The 25,192-nt window shown below is 35.8% G+C and overlaps 1 protein-coding gene across 7 annotated transcripts in view; it reads left to right on the top strand.

Moving 5' to 3' along the window:
• Window positions 1–25,192, top strand: part of TTC21B (tetratricopeptide repeat domain 21B) — a 96,707-nt gene that overhangs the window by 33,809 nt on the left and 37,706 nt on the right. For all 7 annotated transcript variants that reach the window (XR_010149773.1, XR_010149774.1, XR_010149772.1 and 4 more), the window contains 10 exons: window positions 1,014–1,171; window positions 2,969–3,193; window positions 5,011–5,249; window positions 6,805–6,877; window positions 7,835–7,945; window positions 8,994–9,132; window positions 12,681–12,787; window positions 18,554–18,742; window positions 20,602–20,712; window positions 21,716–21,797. Coding sequence is in view for 4 of the 7 variants with exons in the window: in XM_016949451.4 (XP_016804940.1) it covers window positions 1,014–1,171; window positions 2,969–3,193; window positions 5,011–5,249; window positions 6,805–6,877; window positions 7,835–7,945; window positions 8,994–9,132; window positions 12,681–12,787; window positions 18,554–18,742; window positions 20,602–20,712; window positions 21,716–21,797 (1,434 nt within the window). In the remaining 3 variants the exon portion in view is untranslated. The remainder of the gene's footprint in view (window positions 1–1,013; window positions 1,172–2,968; window positions 3,194–5,010; window positions 5,250–6,804; window positions 6,878–7,834; window positions 7,946–8,993; window positions 9,133–12,680; window positions 12,788–18,553; window positions 18,743–20,601; window positions 20,713–21,715; window positions 21,798–25,192) is intronic.

Below are 25,192 nucleotides of genomic sequence, written 5' to 3'. Positions count from 1 at the left end.
TTGATCGCTAAACTTTGATGCCATGTTTAGTAAGTCATTATGCTATCTCAGCCAGTTAGTTTTCTATTAATCTTCTGTCTCTGAGAAGAACATTTTCAGTCTCAGTGCATGTCTATTACCAGTAAGTTAAGCCTTATTTTGTTGACTGAGGCATCAGGTGAGTTTGAGGGGCATAAATGAACAGAAAATCATTTAGGCTCTCTTCTTCCCACATTCTCCTAGCAAGGTTGAATGGGGAGTTAGCCTACTTACATCTTCTTAAGGCCCATTTATGAGGTGACTTAAGTGCAGATCAGTGCGGGTTACATCGTGAGAAACTTCTAAGACTTAGAATCAATGCAGTGTTTTCCTCTGAAGAGCCTCTTCTTACCGCATCTATCAGCCCGAGGTCAATTCCTCAATTCCTGTCACTTTAATCTTGATTATTTCCTTCTATTTTAAGACTCCCAGATATATAACTGGCATTATTTCCATTGGTATTTAAAGGTATTTTAAATCTATAACTCATATTTCTGAATCTCTGAAGTATATCCTTAGGCCTTTTTTGTTATTTTATGTATAGTAGTAATAGAATTTTTGACCAAGAATGATTACTAGACTGGTATCCTCTTTGTTAACATAAGTGACACAACAAAATTCTAGCTATTCAAATGTTTTTGTTCTACATAATTTATTTTAATGAAATTATAAATAAAACCTTTTTTTGACAAGGAAAATAAAGGTCCGTTTATTGGCCTCTCAGTAACACCAGTGCTTGGCTCTCATCCTTTCCTGCTTTCCCTGGCTTGTTCGTTAGGATCAAGAACTTGCCTGACTTGCAGGTGTATTCATTCATGTAGACTAGAAGGAAGCTAACTAGTGCAGATGGAATTAAACCATGGCCTATGAACAGCAAACTTTAAGTTTACAAACACTAGGGCTATCCGTAAACTAAACACTCTTCTTCCTCTTCCCTCTCAGATCTCCATTTCTTAATCATTTGAATTATAACAATGCATTGTTTTTCTTATTAGGTGATATTGAAGCAGCTTTCAATAACCTTCAGCACTGCTTAGAACACAATCCCTCTTATGCCGATGCTCATCTGCTGCTAGCTCAGGTTTACTTGTCTCAAGAAAAAGTCAAATTGTGTTCTCAGTCTCTTGAACTTTGTCTGAGCTATGATTTTAAGGTAAGTATTCCAGACTGAAGTGGATAAGACATATCACCCTCCTTGAAAGCTTACATATTCAAGTATTTTGTGTTTTAGCCTGTAGTATTTTGCTAACAGTTGCATTTTTAATGGAAAAAAAAATGGAACTCACAAGCAGTAGGAGGAAAAATTGAGGCAATTCAGGTATGGGTAAAAAACTATGTGGACTTGGTGACAAAAATCCTGAGGTTAATGTCTGGTCTTTCACTTCTCTCTGAGCCTCAGTTTTCTTTTCTGTAAAACTCATTTACTAATACTCTGCTGTTACAATGAGAATTAAATGCAATAATGAAGGTATATAAAAATGATGATCCTTATGTCAAATATTTTTATGTATAAAGATAATAATTGTCTGTTTATTTCTTGGACCTTAGTTTTTAATAACTTCTTTTTAGATTCATTGTGAAAGAACATCTTGTCATTTTGAAAGTAATTTTGTGGTTTGAGGATATAAAAACACAGTACTTTTCTATCCAAGATATTATGTGTTATATCCAGTATCCCCTCAACGTTAGGGAAAATCCTAGGTTCAGTTGCTTCCTGAACTACCTCAAGTCATGGAGGAGCTCTGAAAACTTCTGCTTTGCTTCACAGGGTCATGAACCCTGTTAAGAGAGAACCCTTCAGTGAATTAGAGAATCCTAATTAAGATTTGCAGAAGGCCGGGCGTGGTGGCTCACGCCTGTAATCCCAGCACTTTGGGAGGCCGAGGTGGGCAGATCACAAGGTCAGGAGATCGAGACCATCCTGGCTAACACAGTGAAAACCCGTCGCTACTAAAAATACAAAAAAAGTAGCCAGGCGTGGTGGCGGGTGCCTGTAGTCCCAGCTACTCGGGAGACTGAGGCAGGAGAATGGCGTGAACCTGGGAGGCAGCGCTTGCAGTGAGCTGAGATCACGCCACTGCACTCCAGCCTGGGCGACAGAGCGAGACTCCATCTCAAAAAAAAAATTGCAGAAAATATCACCTGCTTCTTATGATAGTGGTTTTCAAGACTAGTGGTATGTCAGAGCCTCAGTGCTGGTGCCCCACCTTTACTGAGTCAAAATCTCTGAGGAAGGAGCACAAGCGTGAGTCTCACACGAAGCTCTGTAAGCAAATGTGCAGGCTGCCTAAGGTTGAGAACCTCAGCATCAGGAGGATTACAGACTTCCTAATCGCTAGGTGGCTGCCACGTCACCTCGTTCTGAGTCCTCTCCTTCCCTTTGACTTCTTTTTCCCACCTCATTTTTATCATTCTCTTATGTTTTCTGTATATACTGTTGATAGCCAACGTAAAGATGGAAGCTTCAGAACTACATATTTAGGAGTAGTGTCAAAGGGGAAGGTCAATGTTTGATTAAAATGTCCTGAAACTTTTAATCTTCAAATTAAAAAAATAAAGGGGAGAAACAGTGTTTCTAGAAATCTAATAACTTCATATCAGTTGTAGAAGTGCCAGATAAAGAAATTCCTTTCCTGAAAATTCAAATAATCTCTTAGAATGTATTTGCTAGCCTTATAAAGCTTGTTTGCACTTTCTCTTCTGTCACAGTAGAAATATGTAATCAACCTCTTTGTCATCTCAAAGGATGCAGGGAGAAGCAATTTTCCTGAATCCGATTTAATGTGATACATAATCAGAGGGTTAATAAGAGGGCAGACATAGACCTCATGCATACAATCAAAGATGGACTGTTCTCAGTGATCTCATTACTTTAATGTTTGATGGATTGTAAATTATGTGTTGATGTTGTAAGCACTCCAAGGAAATATTATTAAATATTATTCTTCAGGTGAGAGACTATCCTTTATATCATTTGATAAAAGCTCAGTCACAAAAGAAAATGGGAGAAATAGCAGACGCAATTAAAACACTGCATATGGCAATGAGTTTACCAGGAATGAAAAGAATTGGAGCTTCCACAAAATCAAAAGACAGAAAAACTGAAGTTGATACAAGCCATCGTTTATCGATCTTTCTTGAATTGATAGACGTTCACCGCTTAAATGGAGAGCAGGTAGGTCAAGTTTTAATTTAAGGGCTCAGATGTGAACTTTCTTATTCTAACATATATATTAGTAGAAAATGAAAAGCTGCCCAGGCATGGTGGCTCACACCTGTAATCCCAGCACTTTGGGAGGCCGAGGCAGATGGATCATCTGAGGTCAGGAGTTCGAGACCAGCCTGGCCAATATGGTGAAACCCTGTCTCTACTAAAAATACAAAAAAATTAGCTGGATGTGGTAGTGCGCACCTGTAGTTCCAGCTGCTCGGGAGGCTGAGGCAGGAGAATCGCTTGAACCTAGGAGGTGGAGGTTGCAGTGAGCCGAGATGATGCCACTGCACTCCAGCCTGGGTGACAGAGTGAGACTCCATCTCAGAGAAAAAAAATGAAAAGCTAAATGTATTCCCTTGACCAGGTGGTAAACTTTAGAAAAATTTAATTTTCATTACCTTGCACTAAAAATAAACTTCCTGTAAGCCCCTGAAAATTAAACATAATTTGCTCCTGGTTGACCTTAAGTATCAGTGTGCTCATGTTGGCTACAATGGAACATAATAACATGATGTACAACTCTCTTGGTTACCATGAATGTAATAATATAATGCAGTTATAATCCTATGAATCTCTAAAAAGATTTATACACATACACACAAACACACATTTATGCACACTCCAGAACTACTGAAATAAAAAGAAAGTACCAACCTGAAATTCTAGTAGATGAGGAGACAAAATACTTGATGAATACAGCTTTGGTAAACTCATAGGAATATTATAAAGTCAGATATTTTTAAAAATAATAATATATACGATAAGATAGAAAGTAATTCTGGGAGAATTACAATTTTGTAGAAAATGAGGAACTCAAAGTCATTTGTATCCGTTGTTTTAGGTTGCAGCAGTTGCTAATCACTTATTTTTCATATTTTAGTGAAAATTAAGAAGGCTGTATTTCTAAATATTTGCCAAATCACAAAGAATTTCCATTTATTTACTGTATTTTTTAGTGATAAGGTCTCACTCTGTCTCCTCGGCTGGCATCCAGTGATACAATCATAGCTCACTGCAACCTCAAACTCCTGGGTCCAAGAGATTTTACCATCTCAGTCTCTCAAGTAGCTGGGCCATGCCCAGCTAGTTTTTAAAATATTTTGTAGAGGGTCTCCCTATGTTATGCAGGGTGGTCTCAAACTACTGGGCTCAAGTGATCCACCCAGCTCGGCCTCCCAAAGTGCTGGGATTACAGGTGTGAGAGAATTTCTGTTTTACTAGTTAACTTAAAGTACATTTAACAAGTAAGGCCAATTATACCCTATATAGTTGATTCTGAGGTACACTTAAATTACATTTTAACATTTCTGGAATTCTTATAATCTCTGAAGTTGAGATGACTCTTAAATGACATTTTAGATTCATCAAGGTACACATTTGGAAATGAGGTAGAATATTCACCCAAAGTGTAACAACAGTGTTCTGGTGGAGGGAATAATCTGCCACTTAATGAAGAGCCAGTGTGTACAGCTCTTCATTATTCAATGCTGGGTGCTTAGTAAGTGCTCATTAATATAGTAGCAGTGACCCTCTGTAGCAGCTGCTGTTGTCCTAGTTGTGAAAACATTTATCTAGCTAACAATATTTACAGGCTCATCTGATTTTGGTCATGGGTTTAGTTTTAAATTTTTGAGGTTTCAGGAAATTCTATCAATTTATTTCATAAATATTATAAATGTACTAGCATTTATTCATTCTGCGTTATGAGAAAATCTCCCTTTCTAGTGTTATTTGTTCACTATTTTGGAAGAATGATTATATTAATTTCATCTTTACAGCATGAGGCAACCAAAGTTTTACAAGATGCCATCCATGAATTTTCTGGAACATCTGAAGAAGTGCGGGTTACCATTGCTAATGCAGACCTTGCTCTAGCCCAAGGAGATATTGAGCGGGCTTTAAGCATCCTTCAAAATGTTACAGCCGAACAGCCTTATTTTATAGAGGCCAGAGAAAAAATGGCAGATATTTATCTGAAGCACAGAAAAGATAAAATGTTATATATCACTTGTTTTAGGTAAGTAATTGTCTTAACCCATTATATTTTGATACATTTAGCCACTAATATTAATTCTCAATTTTTTTTTTTAACTTTCTTTCAACTGCTTCACAAATACTTTACAGATCGTTTTCTGAATGTGGTCCTGATTCCTTCTACCACCAACTGCAATCACTCTAACCAAGTTATTTGCTCTCCCTAAAACATAATTATGATTCCTTCAAACTGGCTTGCTGTAGTTTCTCAGCTCTCCTTATCAAATATTATTTTTAGACCCTAGATCTTCCTGTTTGAGAAGGGAAATTGTACCCTGTGTTCTAATAACTTAAGAGCATCATGTAATGTAACAGTAATCTAGGGGATAGGCAGGTGTATTTATTAGTCGATATAGTAGTTGTAGGGAAAAAAAAGTTATTTTAGTATGTACCATGCTAACGTGTGGATTACAGATATTTCTTGGTGAAAGAGCATGACCTTAAAAGTATGTCACACTGATGCCCTTATGAGTTATTGGGATACACAACACACACACACACACACACACACACACACACACACACAGATTGCTCTTCCTCTTCTCCCCAAACAGAAGGGTAAACATAGAAGCATACACTCTATGTAAGAGAAAATTAACGTTTTTAGCTCTTGAGATCATAGTAAACTGTTGATGAAGTAATTCAGTATTGGCTCATCTATATTATATCAAACTCAAAAAGCTGCTCAGATTCTTTTAAGCACTGAGTGATTCAGAGAAACTGAGCAGCACCGCATGTTTAGACAGATGGACTGGAGTTCCTAGATTGTATTTTCTAAGGTATTTCCAGAAGATTATCACTGTCATCTCTAATGATATGAAAATAATTCAAAATAGGGTTGATTTATTTTTGATGTACTATAATGTAATAGTTAAAAGTACAGGTTTTGTTTCAGGAAGATCTGACACATCAGCTGCAACTCTTTAACATCATCTGTAAAACTGGGATAATAATTCTCAAGAGTTTTTGGACCAGTTAGATGAAATACTGTATGTTAAAGACTTAACACCACATTATTATTTCAATAACTTTGGTAATTTGACCTTTAGTAGTCTACATTTTCAGGTCAAATGTAAGCAACAAATACTGAAATAGAAGATTTTGTATTTTTTTAAGGTAATTTATTTCAGCATATAATTTATGCCATGAGTATCAGAGCTCAAGATGCATAGGAGGACAGTAAAATTTTATTCTCCCATCATTTTTTTGATACCTTCACTCCCACATCATTTCAGAAGTAAACATAGCAAAATGTGTAGGTCCAAGTAAGGAGAACCGAGATATTTACTATCTATCTGAACTCAGTTACCTGCATTTCAGAAAATGGAAAGATTCAGTGACAGAAATAGCTGATCTAGCATAAACAATTTGGGTGTGGGTATGCATGAGGTTTTTATAATATTACACTGTTGGGTATATAGAGATACTCTGAAGGCTACTGGCTAACTAAAATAAGGGAGCTTATTTTTTATTTTATTTTATTTTTGGAAGAAGATATCTGTATTCAATATGCTAAGTAATGTTGGTCTGATTTCCAGAGAAATTGCTGAAAGAATGGCTAACCCTCGGTCTTTTCTTCTCCTTGGTGATGCATACATGAATATTCTAGAGGTAAAATTTCTGATGTTACTGAACTGCATTTTTAAAAAATTATTTGTGATGAGTACAACTTCCTATTAAAAGGAATGTTTTTTAAAATAATGTTTAATATTTGAAGATCCAGCCATCACAGTAAAAGGGAGATATCCATTTTAAAGGATAAATAAAATAAAAGGGAGATATCAATTTTTAAAAATTGATTCTATTTTTAAAGTTGAGATCCAGTAATTCAGCACTATTGTTATTTGAAATAGAGATGAGGCCAGGCACGGTGGTTCATGCCTGTAATCCCAGCACTTTGGGAGGCCAAGGCTGGTGGATCACTTGAGATCAAGAGTTCAAGACCAGCCTGGCCAACATGGTGAAACCCCATCTCTACAAAAAATACAAAAAATTAGCCCTGCCTGTAGTCCCAGCTATTGGGAAGGCTGAGGCAGGAGAATTACTTGAACCTGGGAGGTGGAGTTTGCAGTGAGCCAAGATTGCGCCACTGCACTCCAGCCTGGGTGACAGAGCAAAACTCCATCTCAAAAAAAAAAAAAGTAGAGTTGATACCAGAGGTATGTTAGGAGTCTTCTTCTTTATACAGAAGGATAAAGGGAGCAAGGGAGCTACAGACTAAGGTGGTGTTTTCTTCAAAGGGAACCAGTCCTTCAGCCCTCTATAACTGGCAGTTTAATGACTTCTGGAAATGAAAAGTCAAGATGGTGTCTCTTAGTCCACATATTGTTATTTATATAGACAAGAGCACAGTTAATATGGGTAGAATTATCCTAATAAATTATACCTACCCATACCTGCTTTTCTCATTTATCACCTTTTTGAAATTGTTAAAGTTCCTGTGCTTTAATATACGCCAAGTCTTATGTAATATTCCAAATGTAGAGATTAATTATAGAACTGTTGCCCTTTAATGGGACCCAGTTATGCTATTTTTTATTGCTTATTTTTTGTGTCTGGCAATATTAGCCTGAAGAAGCCATAGTAGCATATGAGCAAGCATTAAATCAGAACCCGAAAGATGGAACATTGGCAAGCAAAATGGGCAAAGCACTTATCAAAACTCATAACTACTCAATGGTAAGTACTTTATTGTTTGAAATATGTCTGTTGCATCAAATTTATCATACCCTGTCCTCGAGAAGCTTCAGCGAGCACCATTTGCATCTTTAATGGTTGTAAACTCCAAATCTGTATTTATGAACTGGGATTTGTGTTAAAGGCCTTCTTAGATTTATCAGATTCTTCATTGCTTCATTTCGTGGTGATTATTTGGACCCTAGACCTTGCTTCATCTTGCAGCTAGAATCCTTGCTACCAAATCAATTACCATAAAGTTGCTATTCTTACACCTCTTTCATTATGTAACAAAACATGATAAATGTTCTTTCTGTTGCACCAATTTTTGCAAGCTATGTGTTTTGAGTTCATTTTTTTTTCCAGTAAGGGAAACAGATTTTTCTTGAACTGTTATATTCTTGCCCTATTCCTGGTAATTGTTGACCATATGTACAACAGCTAGCAAAATGTATGCCTTTGATAAGGTTCACTGGCCTCATAAAACCTGTAAAAAAATTCTTTGCCAAGTACCGTTCTTTATCTACTTATCATAAGAAATGTTAGTTGTTGGCCAGGTGTGGTGGCTCACGCCTGTAATCCTAACACTTTGGGAGGCCAAGACGGGTGGATCACTTGAATTCAGGAGTTTGAAACCAGCCTGGCCAACGTGGTGAAACCCCATCTCTATGAAAAAATACAAAAAATTAGCTGGGCATGGTGGTGGGCTCCTGTAATCCCAGCTACTTGGGAGGCTGAGGCAGGAGAATTGCTTGAACTTGGGAGGCAGAGGTTGCAGTGAGCTGAGATTGCATCACTGCACTCCAGCCTGGGTGATGGAGTGAGACTGTGACTCAAAAAAAAAAAAAAAAAAAGAAATGTTGGTTGTTTCATGTGATGATCTATTCTCTGAGAAGTATGGCATACTTAATTGACAGGCAGGTGTATGCCTACAATTCTTCCTGGTTATTTCTAGTTATACCAATGCTTTAAGTCTGTAATGTGTTAAATAGCTCTGCTTGAATGCCATTCTCATTGCCTTGTTCCCTTAAATGGAATGAATTTTGTTTAGGCAATCACTTACTATGAAGCTGCTCTGAAAACTGGACAAAAGAATTATCTTTGCTATGACCTGGCTGAGCTCTTATTAAAATTGAAATGGTATGACAAAGCAGAAAAAGTTCTTCAACATGCTCTGGCTCATGAACCTGGTATGAAAGTCTTTCTGGTTTGAAAAAAGTCTGATAACTCTGATCCATTTTATTTTTATATTGCATAAATATGTATTTGTATTCTCAATATTTTATTTGTGGTTGGTTATATAAATACATGCATATTTTTTCTTTTATCAGAATGCCACTCTACTAAAATGTGATATTTTGAAATCTAGTAGCAGATTTATGAAACAGTTAATTGTGTTATAGAAATATAGCTTACTTTCCAAAATAATATAGTTATCTTTAAATTACAGCTATCTCATATTTAAACACATTAGCATTTTTGTAATCTTTTTTAAAAAGTAGCATGCTTCTTTTTTAAAATTCAAGCTCTATAAAAGAATATAATGCATAAGTCATCTGTTTCTCCTATGAATTCCATTTGCCTTGTTCTCAAATTACCTCCCTAGTAGCTTGTAATTTAATATATATTCTATATATGTGTGTGTATATATAAGTGTAATGTGATTTTCCTGTGCAAAACTGTTACTCTTCCTTTTCTGCAATTTTTTCCACATACGTGTCCCAGATAGTTTGATGTCAGTACATCATGCATTTAATTTGCATTTCTTTGATGAGTGATAAAGTTAGGTATTATTTTGTTTATATATCTTATTTTCTTCTAGGAAATTTTATTCATATTATTCTATCTACAGGCATCATAATGTTCCATAACACCAATAAATTACTTAATTTTCTTGAAATTATTGGATGTTTAGTTTGCTTTCCATTATTTTGATATTATAATCCATGTTCCAATGAATATCACTGTATCATTCCTTAGTGTACATTTGCATATATTTCTTAGAGTAGGGTGCCGAGCTGAAGATTTTGTGCATGTAAAATTTGTTTGGGTACTATCAAATTACCTTCTTTCAAGTTTGTAAAAATTTACTTTTTTAAGATCTTTTTTTTTTTTTTTTTTGAGACAGAGTCTCACTCTGTTGCCCAGGCTGGAGTGCAATGGCACGATCTCAGCTCACTGCAAGCTCTGCTGCCCGGGCTCACACCATTCTCCTGCCTCAGCCTCCCTAGTAGCTGGGACTACAGGCGCCTGCCACCACGCCCGGCTAATTTTTTGTATTTTTAGTAGAGACGAGTTTTCACCATGTTAGCCAGGACAGTCTCGATCTCCTGACCTTGTGATCTGCCTGCCTCGGCCTCCCAAAGTGCTGGGATTACAGGCGTGAGCCACCGCACCTGGCCTAAGATCTTTATTTTTAAATAAAATCTAGTGGTTGCCCATTGCCAGAATTTAAAGATTACAGAAGTGAATAAAAGTTGTGTCCTCTCCCACTCTCCAGAGAAAACCATATTTAACAACTTGTATATCATGATATTCAGTCTCCCTGCCCCCATCTTTGCCTCTCATATATACACAATTATTATACCTACCACTTTTTACTATCTAAATGGATTATAGTACACCTATAATTCTGCAGTATGCATTTTTCATTTAATAACTTCTTTCCTTGTCAGAAATATAGCTCTTCTTTATTTTTTAGCATATGTAGAGTATTCCACTGTATCTTAATATCATAATTGATTTGATGAGTCTCATATTGGAATAGACATTTAGCTTGGGAAATAGTTGGAAGCAGTACTGAGATAAAATCCTTGTTTATATACATATACCTCTCTGTACTTCCTAGAATTGAATCTTGCCCCATTGTTCTTTCTTAAGGCTAAAAACTTCCTGACATTATGTCGTGTTAGTCATGAAAAATAAACATTTTAATTTACATTTCTTTGATGAGTGATAAGGTTAGGTATTATTTTGTTTATATATCTTATTTTCTTCTAGGAATTTTTAATTTATATTCTTTGTCTTTAATCGTTTACCTAATGTTCATGTTGTAGATATTTTCTCCCGGGCTGTCTTTTCTTCATCAGATTTGTTTATTGTATCTTTGATCAAGTAGAATATTTAATGATCATATATCTGCTTTTCATGTCTTTTTTTGGCTTCTGAATTTCTTGTCACTCTCTAAAAGACCTTCCCTAATCCTAATGTTATGAAACTATTTCCATATATTTTTGTCATTTATATTGTTTTCATTTTTATATTGAGAACTTTAATCCATGTACTTTATTCCACATACAAGTTTTACTATATAGTTTCCAAAATGGATAGCCAATTTTATTTTCATGCCATTTATGGAACTGGCTCCTTTATTTTATAATAAACTCCTTCATGTACATTACTCTGATTATAGGAATCTTTGTTTTATTCCATTGTGTATGTTTCTTTTCTTTTGCCAACAACATGTTTAGTGTAGCTTTAAAATACATTTGAACACATGATGAGAGAAGCCCATTGTAAGTTTTCTGATATTTTCAAAATGATCTTTTGGTTTAGCTTTAATGACATTGGTGCTTAAATTCTTCTAATTATAAATGTATTTATTGTATGAAGTGTTATTAGTTCCATAAAAATATATGCATGGATTTGTCAGATCTTCTTTTGAAACACTTGAAAGGCCTAAATGTGGATATACATTTTGAAAAGTTTGTAGGGGGAGAGAGATTCAAGTATCATATGTTTTAGTTACAGTGGGTATATTATATTTATGTAACATAAATGCTTTCATTTAATATTTGCTGAGCATACCCATGACATACTTAGATGCCTTCATATACGTTTCATACATTATCTCATCAGGACTCATATTAATCTTTGAGGCAAATATAATCATACCCATTTTAAATTTAGCAATCTGAAACTCAGTTTTATTGATGTGTCCAGGACTACCTAGTTGGTAAAGTGGCATGGTGTGTCATGAACTGTGCACTTGACAAATGGTGGAGGAAACATTTTTGTTAATTATCTAGGGTTCTTTTATTGTTCTTAGACACAAAACATTTGGCATTAACCAAATATTTAAATAGAACTTACCACATACCAGAGTTTGTTTTCACTACTTTGCATATTTTAACTTATTTAGTAACTTATTAGCTATTAAAATCTTGCATCCACCCTGTGAGGTAGTTACTATCATTTTTCCTATTTTACAGATGAGAGGGAATTACAGAATGGTTAAGTACCTTGCTCAAAATTAAAGGGCTAGTAAGTGGTAAAGCCTAGATTTGAAACCAGACCGTTCAACATCAAAGTCAGTGCTCTTAACAGCTGTACTTTATTGCTTATCAAATATCTATGATTTTTAAAAGAGCAGTTAACTTCTTAATTGCATATAGCAACTACTCTATCTTCTAATGACTTCAGTAAACAAATTTTTATACACTTAAGAATAAAAATGGAAATTATTGTGGTGTTAAATTGTTATCTCCTAATATATGTCTAAGAAAAGCCTCTAGTTGTTAACCAGTTCTTTAACTTTTCATCCAGCCAGTTTTTATCCTAAATCTTTTCTTTTTTTTTTAATTTGGCCATTCTTCAGGCAACTGATTGAGAAAATTTTAACCGTATTCACTATTTTTCAAAATCATTTTTTCTAGAGACCAGTTTTAAAAATTCTGGAAAAATATAAACATTTATTTCAGATGAATAATTTTTTGCATTACATTCCATTCTTTCATAGTAAATGAACTGTCGGCTCTCATGGAGGATGGACGTTGTCAAGTTCTTCTAGCAAAAGTTTATAGTAAAATGGAAAGACTTGGTGATGCGATCACTGCATTACAACAGGTAAACACATTTGTCTGTGAGTGTGGTCATGAGGTAGGAGATGGATGGATGCAGAAGGAAATATGCCATGTATAAGAGGAAAGCAATCTCTTTTGGCCAAACAGCTACAGAAAATATGTCAAAATCAAAATACTTATTGAATGCTTATGAATTATACATTTTAAATATACTATTACTACTATTATAACAATTTGGGAAGGTTGGAATTTTTTAATCCCATTTTATAGCTGAGGAGACTTGATTAACTTGTGTGAAGTCATATGAATAGTGTCCTAATCAGGATTTGAACTTAGTGCTTTCTTCCTCCATTTATTTAGATCTTCTTTTTTCTCTTAATATTTTGTGGTTCTCAGTGTAGAGGTTTTACACAGATTTCCTTAGGTATGTTCCCAAGTGGTTGATGTTTTTTTAATGATGATTCAGTTTCTGATTTGCTAACAACTTCTTTATAAGTGACTTGAATTATTATCAAATATACTATCTGCATCTATCAAGATGATCATATGTCTTTCCTCCTGTTTTCCTTTTCAAATGTGGTATATTAAATTGATTTATTTTCAAATGTTAAAACACCTTATATCTCTGAAATAAATGTCACTTTGATATAATTTTTAAAAAGATATTGCTGGAATTTAAAGATGTTTTATAATATTTTGTTCAGGATTTCTGCATCTGTGTTCAACAAATTGATGCCAATTCTTTTTTTCTTTCTTTTTTTTTTTTTTTGAGACGGAGTTTTGCTCTTGTTGCCCAGGCTGGAGTGTAATGGCGTGATCTCAGCTCACGGCAACCTCTGCCTCCCAGGTTGAAGTGATTCTGTTGTCTCAGCCTCCTGAGTTCCTGGGATTACAGATGCTCACCACCATGCCCAGCTAATTTTTGTATTTTTAGTATTTTTAGCAGAGACAGGGTTTCACCATGTTGGTCAGGCTGGTCTCAAACTCCTGACCTCAGGTGATTCCCCCTGCCACGGCCTTCCAACGTGCTGGGATTACAGGCGTGAGCCACCGCACCCGGCTGCTAATTATTTGATGTTTGGAATAATTCAGTGTTGCAGGCCTTGAGACCTCTTTGAAGGAAAGTTTTTAATAGATTTCAGACTGATCATTTTCAAATTGTTTCTTATATCAATTTGGAATTTTTTAAGTACTCAGTTTATTGTTAAATTTATTAACATAAACTTGTTTATTACATCTTTTCTTTTGAATGTCTACAAATGCAGTGAAAAAGGTCCCTTTTACAAACCTGATATTAGTAATTTTTTCTTCTTTAATAATCATTTATGCTAGGGGTTATCTTATTAATATTTTCAAAGGGTCAACTTTTGCCTTTTCTGGCTTCATTAAATGTTTTAACCTCATAATTAATTTCTTCTACACTCTTTGGGTTTGGTTTACTAATTTTTTTTTTTTTTTTTTTAGCCTCTTGAAATAGTATGTTAGGTAATGGATTTCGTGCTTTTATTATTTTCCTATTCATTTGAAGCAGTAAATTTCTCTCTCAACACTGGTTTATCAGCATTCCACAAGTTTATTATTATTTAGTGTAAAACATTTCCTCATTTTCACTTTGATTGCTTCTTGGACCGGTGGGTTATTTAAAAGTGTAACATTGAATTTTTATGGAGTTCTGATTTGCTTGTTATCTCTTTGATACTGACTTCTAGTACACTTCTGCTGTGCCAAGACATACTTTGAATGATTGAATCCTTTGCAATTTGTTGAAGCTTGCTTTACATCCTACATTATAATCAATTTTGGTAAAGGTTCCATGTGGACTTGAAATAATGTGTTTCTAACATTACTGTAACCACAATTACTTTTGCACCAACCTAATAAATACTTAGTTCAACCGTATGTCAATTAGGTCAGGTTTGTTGACTGATTTCTGTACATCTTCCCTGTTCTTAGTGTTTGGTCGTTATTTGTTTGTTTGCTTGGTTTTGGTCTATTTGTATGAGAGGGGTGTTAAAGTCTTTCAGTGTAATTGTGGATTTCTTTTTTTTCCATTTAGTTCTATGTATTTTTGCTTCATTTATTTAGAAGATACATTATTGAATGATCCAGATTTAGAATTACAATATCTTCCTGGTGAATTAAGTTATTTAAAATAATAAAATGGCCTTCTTCATTTCTAGTAATGCTTCTTGCTTTAAAATCTCCTTTGTCTTGTATTATTATAGCTAACTCCAGTTTCCTTTTAGTACTTGCATGGTATATCTCCTGCATTCTTTTACTTTCAATTTTACGTGTCCTTATGTTTAAGATCTGTCAGCATACAATTTTTTTCTTGACAATCTAAATCTATTATAGTTTTTTTAACATTTAATATAGTTATGAATTATATTTGGATTTGGATTTGCCATCTTACAATCTGTTTTTTTCTAAATTTTCTTGACTTTTATCTGAGTTAAATTATTCTTATTCCACTTTCCCCTCTATTGTGTTATTTATACCTCCTTTTATTATTTTTCAGTGTTAGCTACAACACACATTTCTTCTTATCCAAATTCTATTATTCTATCTTTGCCTTTTCTATTATTGTTGTCATGCATTTTAAATTAGTTGTTTGAAACTTTGTTTATAGGGAACACAATGTGATATATTTTATTTCAGTATCAGACACTGGAAGATTTTTAGAGAAATCTTCTAGGTTCTCCGTCTCATTTAAGTAATTTTGCCTATCTGCCCTATCTATTATGTGTTGATTTTGCAGCTTACTTCTGAGAGGGATGATCTTACTTCCCAAGTTCCCTGGAGGCACTTTACTGTTACCCAGATAGGATCCATAATATTGGTTTGTTTTGCAGTTGTCTAGTTTCTGGATATAAAAGTGAAATCATCACTTACCTTCTTAATACTTTATATTTTTTAAAAAGGACCCCCATTATTTTTATCTCATTCTGTTTATTCTGTGTCTGTAAGCCCCTGTGATATGTTGGAAGCAACAGGTCTGTGAGGTAAGCAAACAGTTTATGTATTACTGTGCTTATTTTCCCACAGAGAGTGTTTGTCCAAGATTATACAGCTGGTTACTAGAAGAGTTTGAAGTGGAATGCAGATGCCTCAGTCCTAACCCTTTGTGCTTTCCAGGATACTATACTAGTCACCTTTTGACTAGATTCCTGTGTACCCAGAAGAGTTCTGCATTCTGCAATTAATTTGTAGTGTTTTGGTTTTGAGATTTAACTGACAGGGGTGTGTGTATGTGTGTGTGCACGTGTGTGTGCATGCATGTGCGTGCATACCCAAGTTTCAGTAGACAGTCCCAAAATTTTTTTGTTCTAATTGTGAATGAATTGAGCTTGGATTATTAGATTTCTGTGATATCTATCTAAGTTTATGATATTAAAATATGTAATCTTAAACAATATTAATATCTTATCCTTAATTATTGGTACATTTTAGCTCTTATTTTCTGAATCACATGATAGAGAATTGCACCCAGCCCTAGGTTAGTTAACAGAAGCTACAAGGAAAGTGTAATCTTTGGTAAAGGTAGACTTTTAAAACATTTTAGAAATAAATTTAGCTTAGTTCACTCCTTTATGAATATCATTAGTCCCAGTCACCATGGTCCCATGAGCCCCTGTGTTATAAAAGCAGACACATGAAGCAACATCAAAAAACAGCATGCCATGGCTAGACAATGCCAGCACCCCAAACTGTAATCAATTTTGAGTTTATATGTTAGATCCCAGGGATTATTCATCTTTAATAAGGTTTGAAGAATTATAACATTCTTCCCACTAATGACATGCTGTATATTCTGAATGACAAAGAGACAAATCTTAAGATGCAATTCAAACAGAAACCTATAAGTGGAGTCAAAGTTTTTGATATTTTCTGTTCATTTATTCAGCAACCATTTATTGAGCTTAATTCTCCACATTATGTAACTTAGGGGTTCTGTCATAGTGTTTTTGCAAAGTTGCTAAACATTTTTGGCAATGACGGAAATGGTAAATTTAGGGAAATCTCAAGTCTTAGGAATTTTGCTTTCTAAACATTTCAGACTTTTCCAATAACTCCGCATTTCTGTAGCCCTCTCTGTCATCTTTTAGCTGACTCCATCGTTATTTCTTGCTTACGGTCCTGAAGTAGCCTCCTGATTGATCCCAGTCTCATTTCCCTCTAGTCAGTTCTTCACAGTGACACCAGGGTGATGGTTCCCAAAGGCAACCTGATCCTGTCATGCCAACGCCTATAAACATGGCATAGTAGCTTCCCATGGGCTCTAGGATAAAATGTAGATTATTTAACAGGCTTACCTGTTGTATATTCTCTATATCTTTCCAGCCATTTTTTCTTCTAATTATTTGATCAGGCAGTGTATCCCTCATTCTCTTTCCTTCACATGTGATTCCTAATGCCTATGAGCCATTCCATCTCTTCATCCCATCTGTTTTTCCCCAACTCACCAGGGTGTAACTACTAACCATTCTTTAATTCTTACCTGACTTCCAAGACTGAGTTAGATTTTCTATTATGTACTCCCATGGCAACAGCATTTTCCACTTAACTTGTTGGAAAAGGGACAACTGTCCTCTGGGGGCTCTGTTGCCAATATTTGTTCCACTTTCTCTTTCATTTTCACTTTCTTTCTTACACTTGCAATCCAGAGTCCAGATGTAAAACAGTGTAGGGCCATAAGTGATGGGACATCTCTAACAAAATTCTTGGAGGCTGCTGCCTGGAAACTTGTGTCCTTGGGATGGTAACCTTACCCCTGAGGTGCTAGGGATGGGCCCCAGGGTCTTTCCCTGCTTTCTACTTTCCTAATGGCTAAGTGATGTCAGAGGACAACATCTTGATGTGTAGAGGTACAAGAATTCAGAGATGCAAGGATGCCTTCCTGCAAGACAGAGATCATTCTATCTAAACCAATTGTTTTCAGGTTTTTTACTAGGAGCACATGCATGAATGTGTATATATGTGTATAGCTATGCAAAAACATGAACAGATGTATGCATGTGTATAATCTAAAACACACAAAGGTACATATACTGACATACTGAAACACATATTAATATAACCAAAATAAAAATTTCATGAGACAGTATTAATGTTAACCACATGCTATATACTTATATTTTTCTTTCATTTGCAAAAGAATGCTGTTATGACTGTCTAAACCTCTGGCTTGAGAAAAAAAAAAGAAAACCTGTTTCAAAGCAATTGTTAGCTAACATTTTGACAAGACTCCCCAGAAGGGTGCCTTGTGTGTAGCATAATATATTGCATGTAGTAGGCATTTACTATTTGTTAAATGAATGCATTCACTAGTGAATCATTATGTGTAGCTAAAACATAAATTTTATTTTTGAAGACCTAAAACGTGTGAGTTCTTACCATTTATTAAAGGAAGATCTCAATGTTCCAGAAACCAGATGGATGGGTGGAAAGGCTGATATTCTTCCAATATAACAATCTACTCTACATTCTTACTCTGAGGAAGGCCCCACCTCTTTGTATTTGTTTCACGGTTGTATTTCCTCCTTAGTGAACTTCCTATACACATGTTGTAACAGTGGGAAAAGACTCAGTCATTCCATAAGTGTTTTGTTGGAAAGATATATGTGTGCTGGCTCATTTGCAAACAAGTGCATGCTTGAGATCTCAATAAGACATTTTCTTTGGATCAGACTTTGTTAGATCAAGGGTTCATAATGTTTAAATAAATCTGTAAAATTATGCTGTGTGTGAGTTATGGAGAATTTAATTTCCTTTTTTTTTTTTAATTCCCTTTTATACTGATTTTTTCTAGGCTCGAGAATTACAAGCTCGGGTACTAAAACGCGTTCAGATGGAACAGCCAGATGCAGTTCCTGCACAGAAACATTTAGCAGCTGAAATTTGTGCGGAGATTGCAAAACATTCTGTTGCTCAGCGAGACTATGAAAAAGCAATTAAGTTTTATAGAGAGGCTCTGGTTCACTGCGAAACAGATAATAAGGTCAGTACCTTTATAAAATTTTAAATACCTTTTATTCCAGATGTCTTCTAATTTCCTCAGATGTAAAATTTTTACCAGCTTATTTTAAAAGAAGATGTAGGCAGGGTGCAGTGGCTGATGCCTATAATCCCAGCCCTTTGGGAGGCCAAGGCATGTGGATCATCTGAGGTCAGGAGTTTGAGACCAGCCTGACCAACATGGGGAAACCTTGTCTTTACTGAAAATACAAAAATTAGCCAGCGTGGTGGGGGGGGCGCCTCCTGTAATCCCAGCTACTTGGGAGGCTGAGGCAGGAGAATCGCTTGAACCTGGGAGGCGGAGAGGTTGCAGTGACCCAAGATCGCACCACTGCACTCCAGCCTGGGCAACAGAGCAGGACTCCATCTCAAAAAATAAAATAAAAAAATAGAAACAAGATTTTAAAAGAAATGTAACAAAAATACAACTTAAAAGATTAATATTATTCCTCAAAAACTTTCAAAATCTTACATGATGCCTTACATTAAGAATATTAGAGTTTAAGGCTGGATGCAGTGGCTCATGCCTGTAATCCCAGCACTTTGAGAGGCCAAGGCAGGCAGATCACTTGAGTCCAGAAGTTCAAGACCAGCCTAGGCAGCATGGGTAAACCCCAGTCTACTAAAAAATACAAAAATTAGCCAGGCATGGTGGCATATACCTGTAGTCCCAGCTCCTCGGGGTGCTGAGGCAGGAGGATCACCTGAGCCCAGAAGGTCAAGGCTGCAGTTAACCATGATGATGCCACTGTACTACAGCCTGGGTAACAAAGCAATACCCTGTCTCAAAAAAAAAAAAAAGAAAAGAAAAAAGAACATTACAATTATTTAAAAACTATAATGGAACACGTAATATAAAGCAACCTGCAAATTATTTTAATATTTATGTTTTTAATTATCAAAATAATTTAAATAATTTTCAAATTTATTGTATCAATTTAGTTTAATTTATCAAAATAAATTAATTTTAAAATAATTTAAAATAATTTCTCAATCACAAATACCTGGATTTAGATAATTCAATTCCTTTTACTAAACAGCTGTTGTACACTCTGTATTTCAATTGATGTTTAGTACTAAGGATGCAAAAATGGCTAGGCTCAATCTATGACCTCATATAGCACAGTGGGAGAATAAATGTAAAGATAATTTTGGTGTAGCACATTTACATACATGACTGATTATATAAAAAGTTTTTACTCTGTCAAGATCTGAGAGGATTTGGAGAGATTATTAATTTCTGAAAATAATTATTGGCTAAACACTTAAGTAAGTGATCATGTACAAAAGACAACTATCCTCTAGAATTTAATAACTAGTTTGAACATTTTTATTAATATAATTTTTTCAGATAAAGGGCAAAAACAACCTTTAGCAAGGCATAACCAAACAGATACCTTTTTCAGTGGTGGCTAAAGGAGTTGGAATCCTACTTTTAAATCTGAGGCATACCTTAGAGATTATCTGCTTGAAGCTTTTTATTTTACAAATGAGAAAGCAGGTTAAGGGAGGTAGAAGGGACCTGACTTGGCCCCGTTATGGGGCTATAATCCAGTCTCCTGGTTTTAAGACCAGTGTTCTTTTCACAATGCATTATGTCTCTCTACTTTTGAAGTGAGTTACTACCTGTTTCTCTGTTTTTTTTTTTCTAGTGTAAGAGAAAATAGAGATGGGTATACATACTGTTGTTTTTTTTGTTTTTTGTTTTTTTTTGTCTATTATACTTGGCATTTTTATTGCAATGACTTTTGGTCAACTAAAGTTTAATCTGTACCCATGTATTTTCCTCATTGACTTTTTATTCTATACAGTGTCTGATGAATCTAGCCCTTTGCTCTACAGATTATGTTGGAACTGGCACGATTATACCTGGCACAAGATGACCCTGATTCCTGCCTGCGGCAGTGTGCTCTACTGCTTCAGAGTGACCAGGATAACGAAGCTGCTACCATGGTCAGTCCAAGGAACTTCAGTACAATAAAAGCACTTGTGTTTTATAAGTTTTAAATTTTACCCCATGGAACTACTACTAGATGATGAGGCATGGCTCACGTTGGCTTTTGGAAGAAATAACATTTTTCTAACATTACTACATTTTACCAATAAAGACCCAGAATCATTAGGATTTTATTTATAAGAAAGATAAACCTAGGTCAGGCTTTTACATGCCCTTTTGGGTCTAGTTATTTTTTATTTATGCCTAAGGGGATGCTTGGTCAGGTGGAGTTCATGTGGTAACACTATAATTTGCTAAGAACTAACTTTTAAGTACTTAGGAATGCTGGACAAATTTAAGAGTTTGGGTGGAATTTTTGGAGTTACAGGGGAAAAAAAACAACTTCATATTATCAGTCTAAGACAGTCTGTTTTGAATAGAGTTTTTTATTTTTTCTTATTTTTACGTGGGCTAAAATATTTGTTAGCTTTGCAGACAGCTACACGGATGACATTTTGTGAGGTTTATTTAAGGTTATTATGGTTAAAAAGAAATATATGAAATCTGCATTTTTAAACACATAATAAGAAAAATGTCAGTAGGTCTTGCTCATTTTTAATTTTTCAAAATAGTTATGATTTAAATTTTGTTTCGTTTTTGAATCGTCTTATTATTATTTTAGTTAGGTCCAGTGAGGTATCTTTTCTACAACAGCACATAGAGTGTGCAATTCCTTTCAAATTTCTGTTTTTAAAACAATTGCTAGAAACATATTTTTTGCTAAAAATACAATTTTGCAAGCAGAGCAATCTGTTTCACATCCTTGATTATCTTCTGTTATACTGATCTGCAAGTTATTCTGCACAAGGTGGGCTTGAATCTTAAATGCCTCCTTTTTATAAAATGCTGCCCCCTCCTCATGTTTATCATCTATATTTTTCTAGTGCTAAATCTTGATTGGAAGAATATGTTGTGTAAAATACATGGCAATATTTTTAGAACCAACTTTTATCTTTATAGATGATGGCTGATCTCATGTTCAGAAAACAAGACTATGAACAAGCAGTGTTTCATTTACAGCAGCTTTTAGAACGTAAGCCAGGTAAATACCTACTTATTGTATTTTTTGAGTGCAGTCACCCCTCCCTTTCTCCTTTTTTCTTCTGTTTAGTGGTTATGCCCTCGGGCAAACTCCGTCCCTAGTTGAATCAGACTGTCTGTTTATTCCACACATGGGCTTGAGTAGCTGAAATCGCTATAAGGAAATTGCAACACTGTTGACTGGTCTCACTTTAAATTATGAGCACAAACCTGGTAATCCTACTGTATTCCAAAAATGAATTCATTGATTCTAACTACTTTTCCCACTTTCTCCTGTCTCCTCAAACCTCCATCACCCTTGCCCCATTTCTTGCCCACAGTTAAAAGCCTTGCCACCTACTTCACTAAGAGAATATTTGTACCCGGAAGAGAACTTCTCCATTCTTTGTCACCAAATTTACCCACCCCTCAGCCTTTGTCCTCCCCAGGCCTGTGATCCCGCCTGTGGCCAGCTTCTCACCTAAAAAAGGGCTTCACTCTTACAGTTCTCTCTCTTGAATTATCATTTTTTTTCTAATCAGCATGTAACTGTGCTGTGACATCTTCCTGCTGTAAATAAATCAGTCAATAAAAATCAACTCTTAACTCTCATCCCCTCCCAATTACTATGCCCTTCCTCAGTTCTTCTCGACAACAAATTTTCTGTGAAGGATTTTCAAACATGCTGTGTTCACTTTGTCTCATCCACTGCTGCACCCTAGGGAAGTCACTTCTGCAATGTGGTCGGTGACCCCCATACTGCCAGGTCAGATTCAGTTCTCAGTTCTCTGCCGACTTGACCTGTCATCATATTTGGCACAGTTTATTCCCTTCCACAATGAAAGACTTTGTTCATTTGTCTCTGAGATGCTAAACTCACTCAGTTCTTCTTTCAGTCTCCTTTTTTGGAGTTCTCTTCTCTGTATGACGTTTAAATATTAGAACACTCATAGCTTCAGTTCCTGAACTCCCTTTCTTTTTATGTATTCACCCCCTAGGTGACTTTGTCCAGGTGCATGGCTTTATATCCCATGTATGTGCAGATGTGTCCTAAACATTTATCTGCAGCCCTTACTCATGTACACCTCTGCCTCTTTGCATTCCCACTCAGATGTCTAGGAGTATCTCAAGCTTAACATGTCCAAAATAGAACACCTGAACTTTCCCTCACCTCTAAGTTTGCTCCACCCCCACCTCTCACCTCAGTGACTGGCATCACTGCTCACTGTTGTGCCGGCCCAGACCTCACAGTTAACCTTTGTCTCATCTTTCTCTCATATATCACCTCCAGTCTATCAGCAAATCCTTGTTAGTGCTACATTCAAAGTATACCTAGAATGCCATCACTTTTTACCACCTCTGTTACTGCCACCCTGGTCTAAGGCATTGCCATCTTCCACATAGATTATTGCAGCGTCGTCATAACTCATCTGTGTTTCCATCCCTAGCCTATGAAGAATTTAGAAATACTTTCATTGAAAATGGCAGAGATACCCCTGAAAATTCTAGGCTAAAAATCACGGTTTTTAATTTTCTCTCTGTAAAAGAAATGAAAAGTACACTGTGTAGGGACTGGTATGGCGGTTCCACAGTATCATCAGGAAACCAGAGCCTTCTCTCTTTTTGTTCTACGTCGTTACCCTGACTTGCCTGAGCATCACCTCATGGTTCAAGATGACCACCGCAGTGCTGGGCATTGATGTTCCAGGGCCCAGGTGGGGAAGGTGGGTGCAGAGCTGGGCAAAAGGGCTTCCCAACCAGCAAATCATCGTTTTATTAAAAACAAAACAAACAAACAAACAAACAAACAAACCCTTAGTAGTATCACCTCCGTGGCTGCAAAAGAAGGTGGGAAATGTTATCTTTTAGCTGAATCTAATACCCTGTAGAATAAAATCAGAATTCTGATAGTAAAGAAGAAAGGGACAACAGAAACTAGGTAGGCAAAAGCCCAAGCCAATTACAGCCTTGAGCCTTTTTGTTTGCTGTTTCTACTTCCCGGAATATGCTGCTCCCAAAGGTCTATCTGGCTGCTGCCTCATTTTCTTTTGTGCCTTTGCTCTGGTGCTGCTTCTTCATTAGAATGCCCTTCCCTCACTGGCCTACATCAAATAGCACCACTTCTTGCTCTCTGTCCCTTTATCCTGTTTTCTGTTCAGTTGAGTTTTTGGGGTTTGGCTTTGGGATTTTTGGGTTTTGTGTAGCCCTTGTGAAACAAAAGCAAAAAACTGCAAATCATAGAATGGAATCATCAAGTGACCAGAAACGTTGTCCTTCACTGCTGTGTTTCCAGAATTTAGAAGACTATCTGGCCTAGTTAGCACTCAACAAATACTAGATGGAAAGAAGAGTGAGGGAGAAAAGGAAGAAAGGGAAGCAGGGATGGAGGGAGGAGAGGAAAGAGAAAAAGAAAGAGGTGGGAACTGTTTGACTAATACATGACTGTATGTTACTACCTGTGTTACTAAAAAGAGTTTGAAATGGCAGAGGAAGTCCTAGAGCTGTGTTTCAGTTCTTCTAAACCCCACCACCTTCATCTCAGGCTGATGCCCTAGGCAGTCAGAGCTGCCTGGTTAGAGCCTCAGAGACACAGAGGTGGCAATCCTTCAAGCAGGGCAACTCAAAAGAACTAGATATGCTCTGCAGGCTACCTCTAGTAATGCTTTTAATAAAAAGATGTTTGAATTTAGAGAACATCAGTTTGTATTTAAAAATAAAATATCCCCAGCGAGCACAAAAATTGAAAGGAGAAAATATGGTCTGTTTTTTACAGTAATATCAACACTTTCTCTTTATTATTTTTACTCTTTGAGTTTTTTAATTAAATAAATTAAATTTATTTAATTTGGGGACTACCACAGGCAATTTCATTTGTTTTTTGCCCTGTCTATTCCAGAGTATACTCAAATGTTATTTAAAAGAATGCTGTGAATTGCTTGACCATCTCACCTCTTCCACTCACTCTGGGTCCAAAATATGGGCTCATCTTGCCACCCACATTGCCCAAACCTACTTTTATTTTCTTCAGGCCTGTATCGTTTTTTTCCCTGCCATTTCTACCTTGTGTTCCACACTGTTTTCTCTTATTCCTCTTCTCTAAACTACCATTTAAAAGTAATATACATAATATATTCATTCTATCTCAAGCTGTTCCCATTTCACAGTCTTTCCCTTTGAGACAATGATCTAACTTTATTTCTTTAAAAAACAGACTTCTTCCACTGTGAATATTTTTAAGTCATTAAAAGGATTATAGTTTTCTAAGATTTGAAGAATCTCACACATTATAGTTTTCTAAGATTTGAAGAAGTCTTCATGTGTCTTGTGGGTTTTGTTTCACGTAAGTTTCTGTTGCTTGGCAGCAGCCTTTTTCCCAAAAAAATTGGCTTAGTAGACTGGCTGCTTTGGACTGTTTGT

This window comes from Pan troglodytes, chromosome 13 (assembly GCF_028858775.2).
Source record: "Pan troglodytes isolate AG18354 chromosome 13, NHGRI_mPanTro3-v2.0_pri, whole genome shotgun sequence".
Classification (NCBI taxonomy): Eukaryota; Metazoa; Chordata; class Mammalia; order Primates; family Hominidae; genus Pan; species Pan troglodytes.
This window is presented reverse-complemented; position numbering and strand designations above follow the sequence as displayed.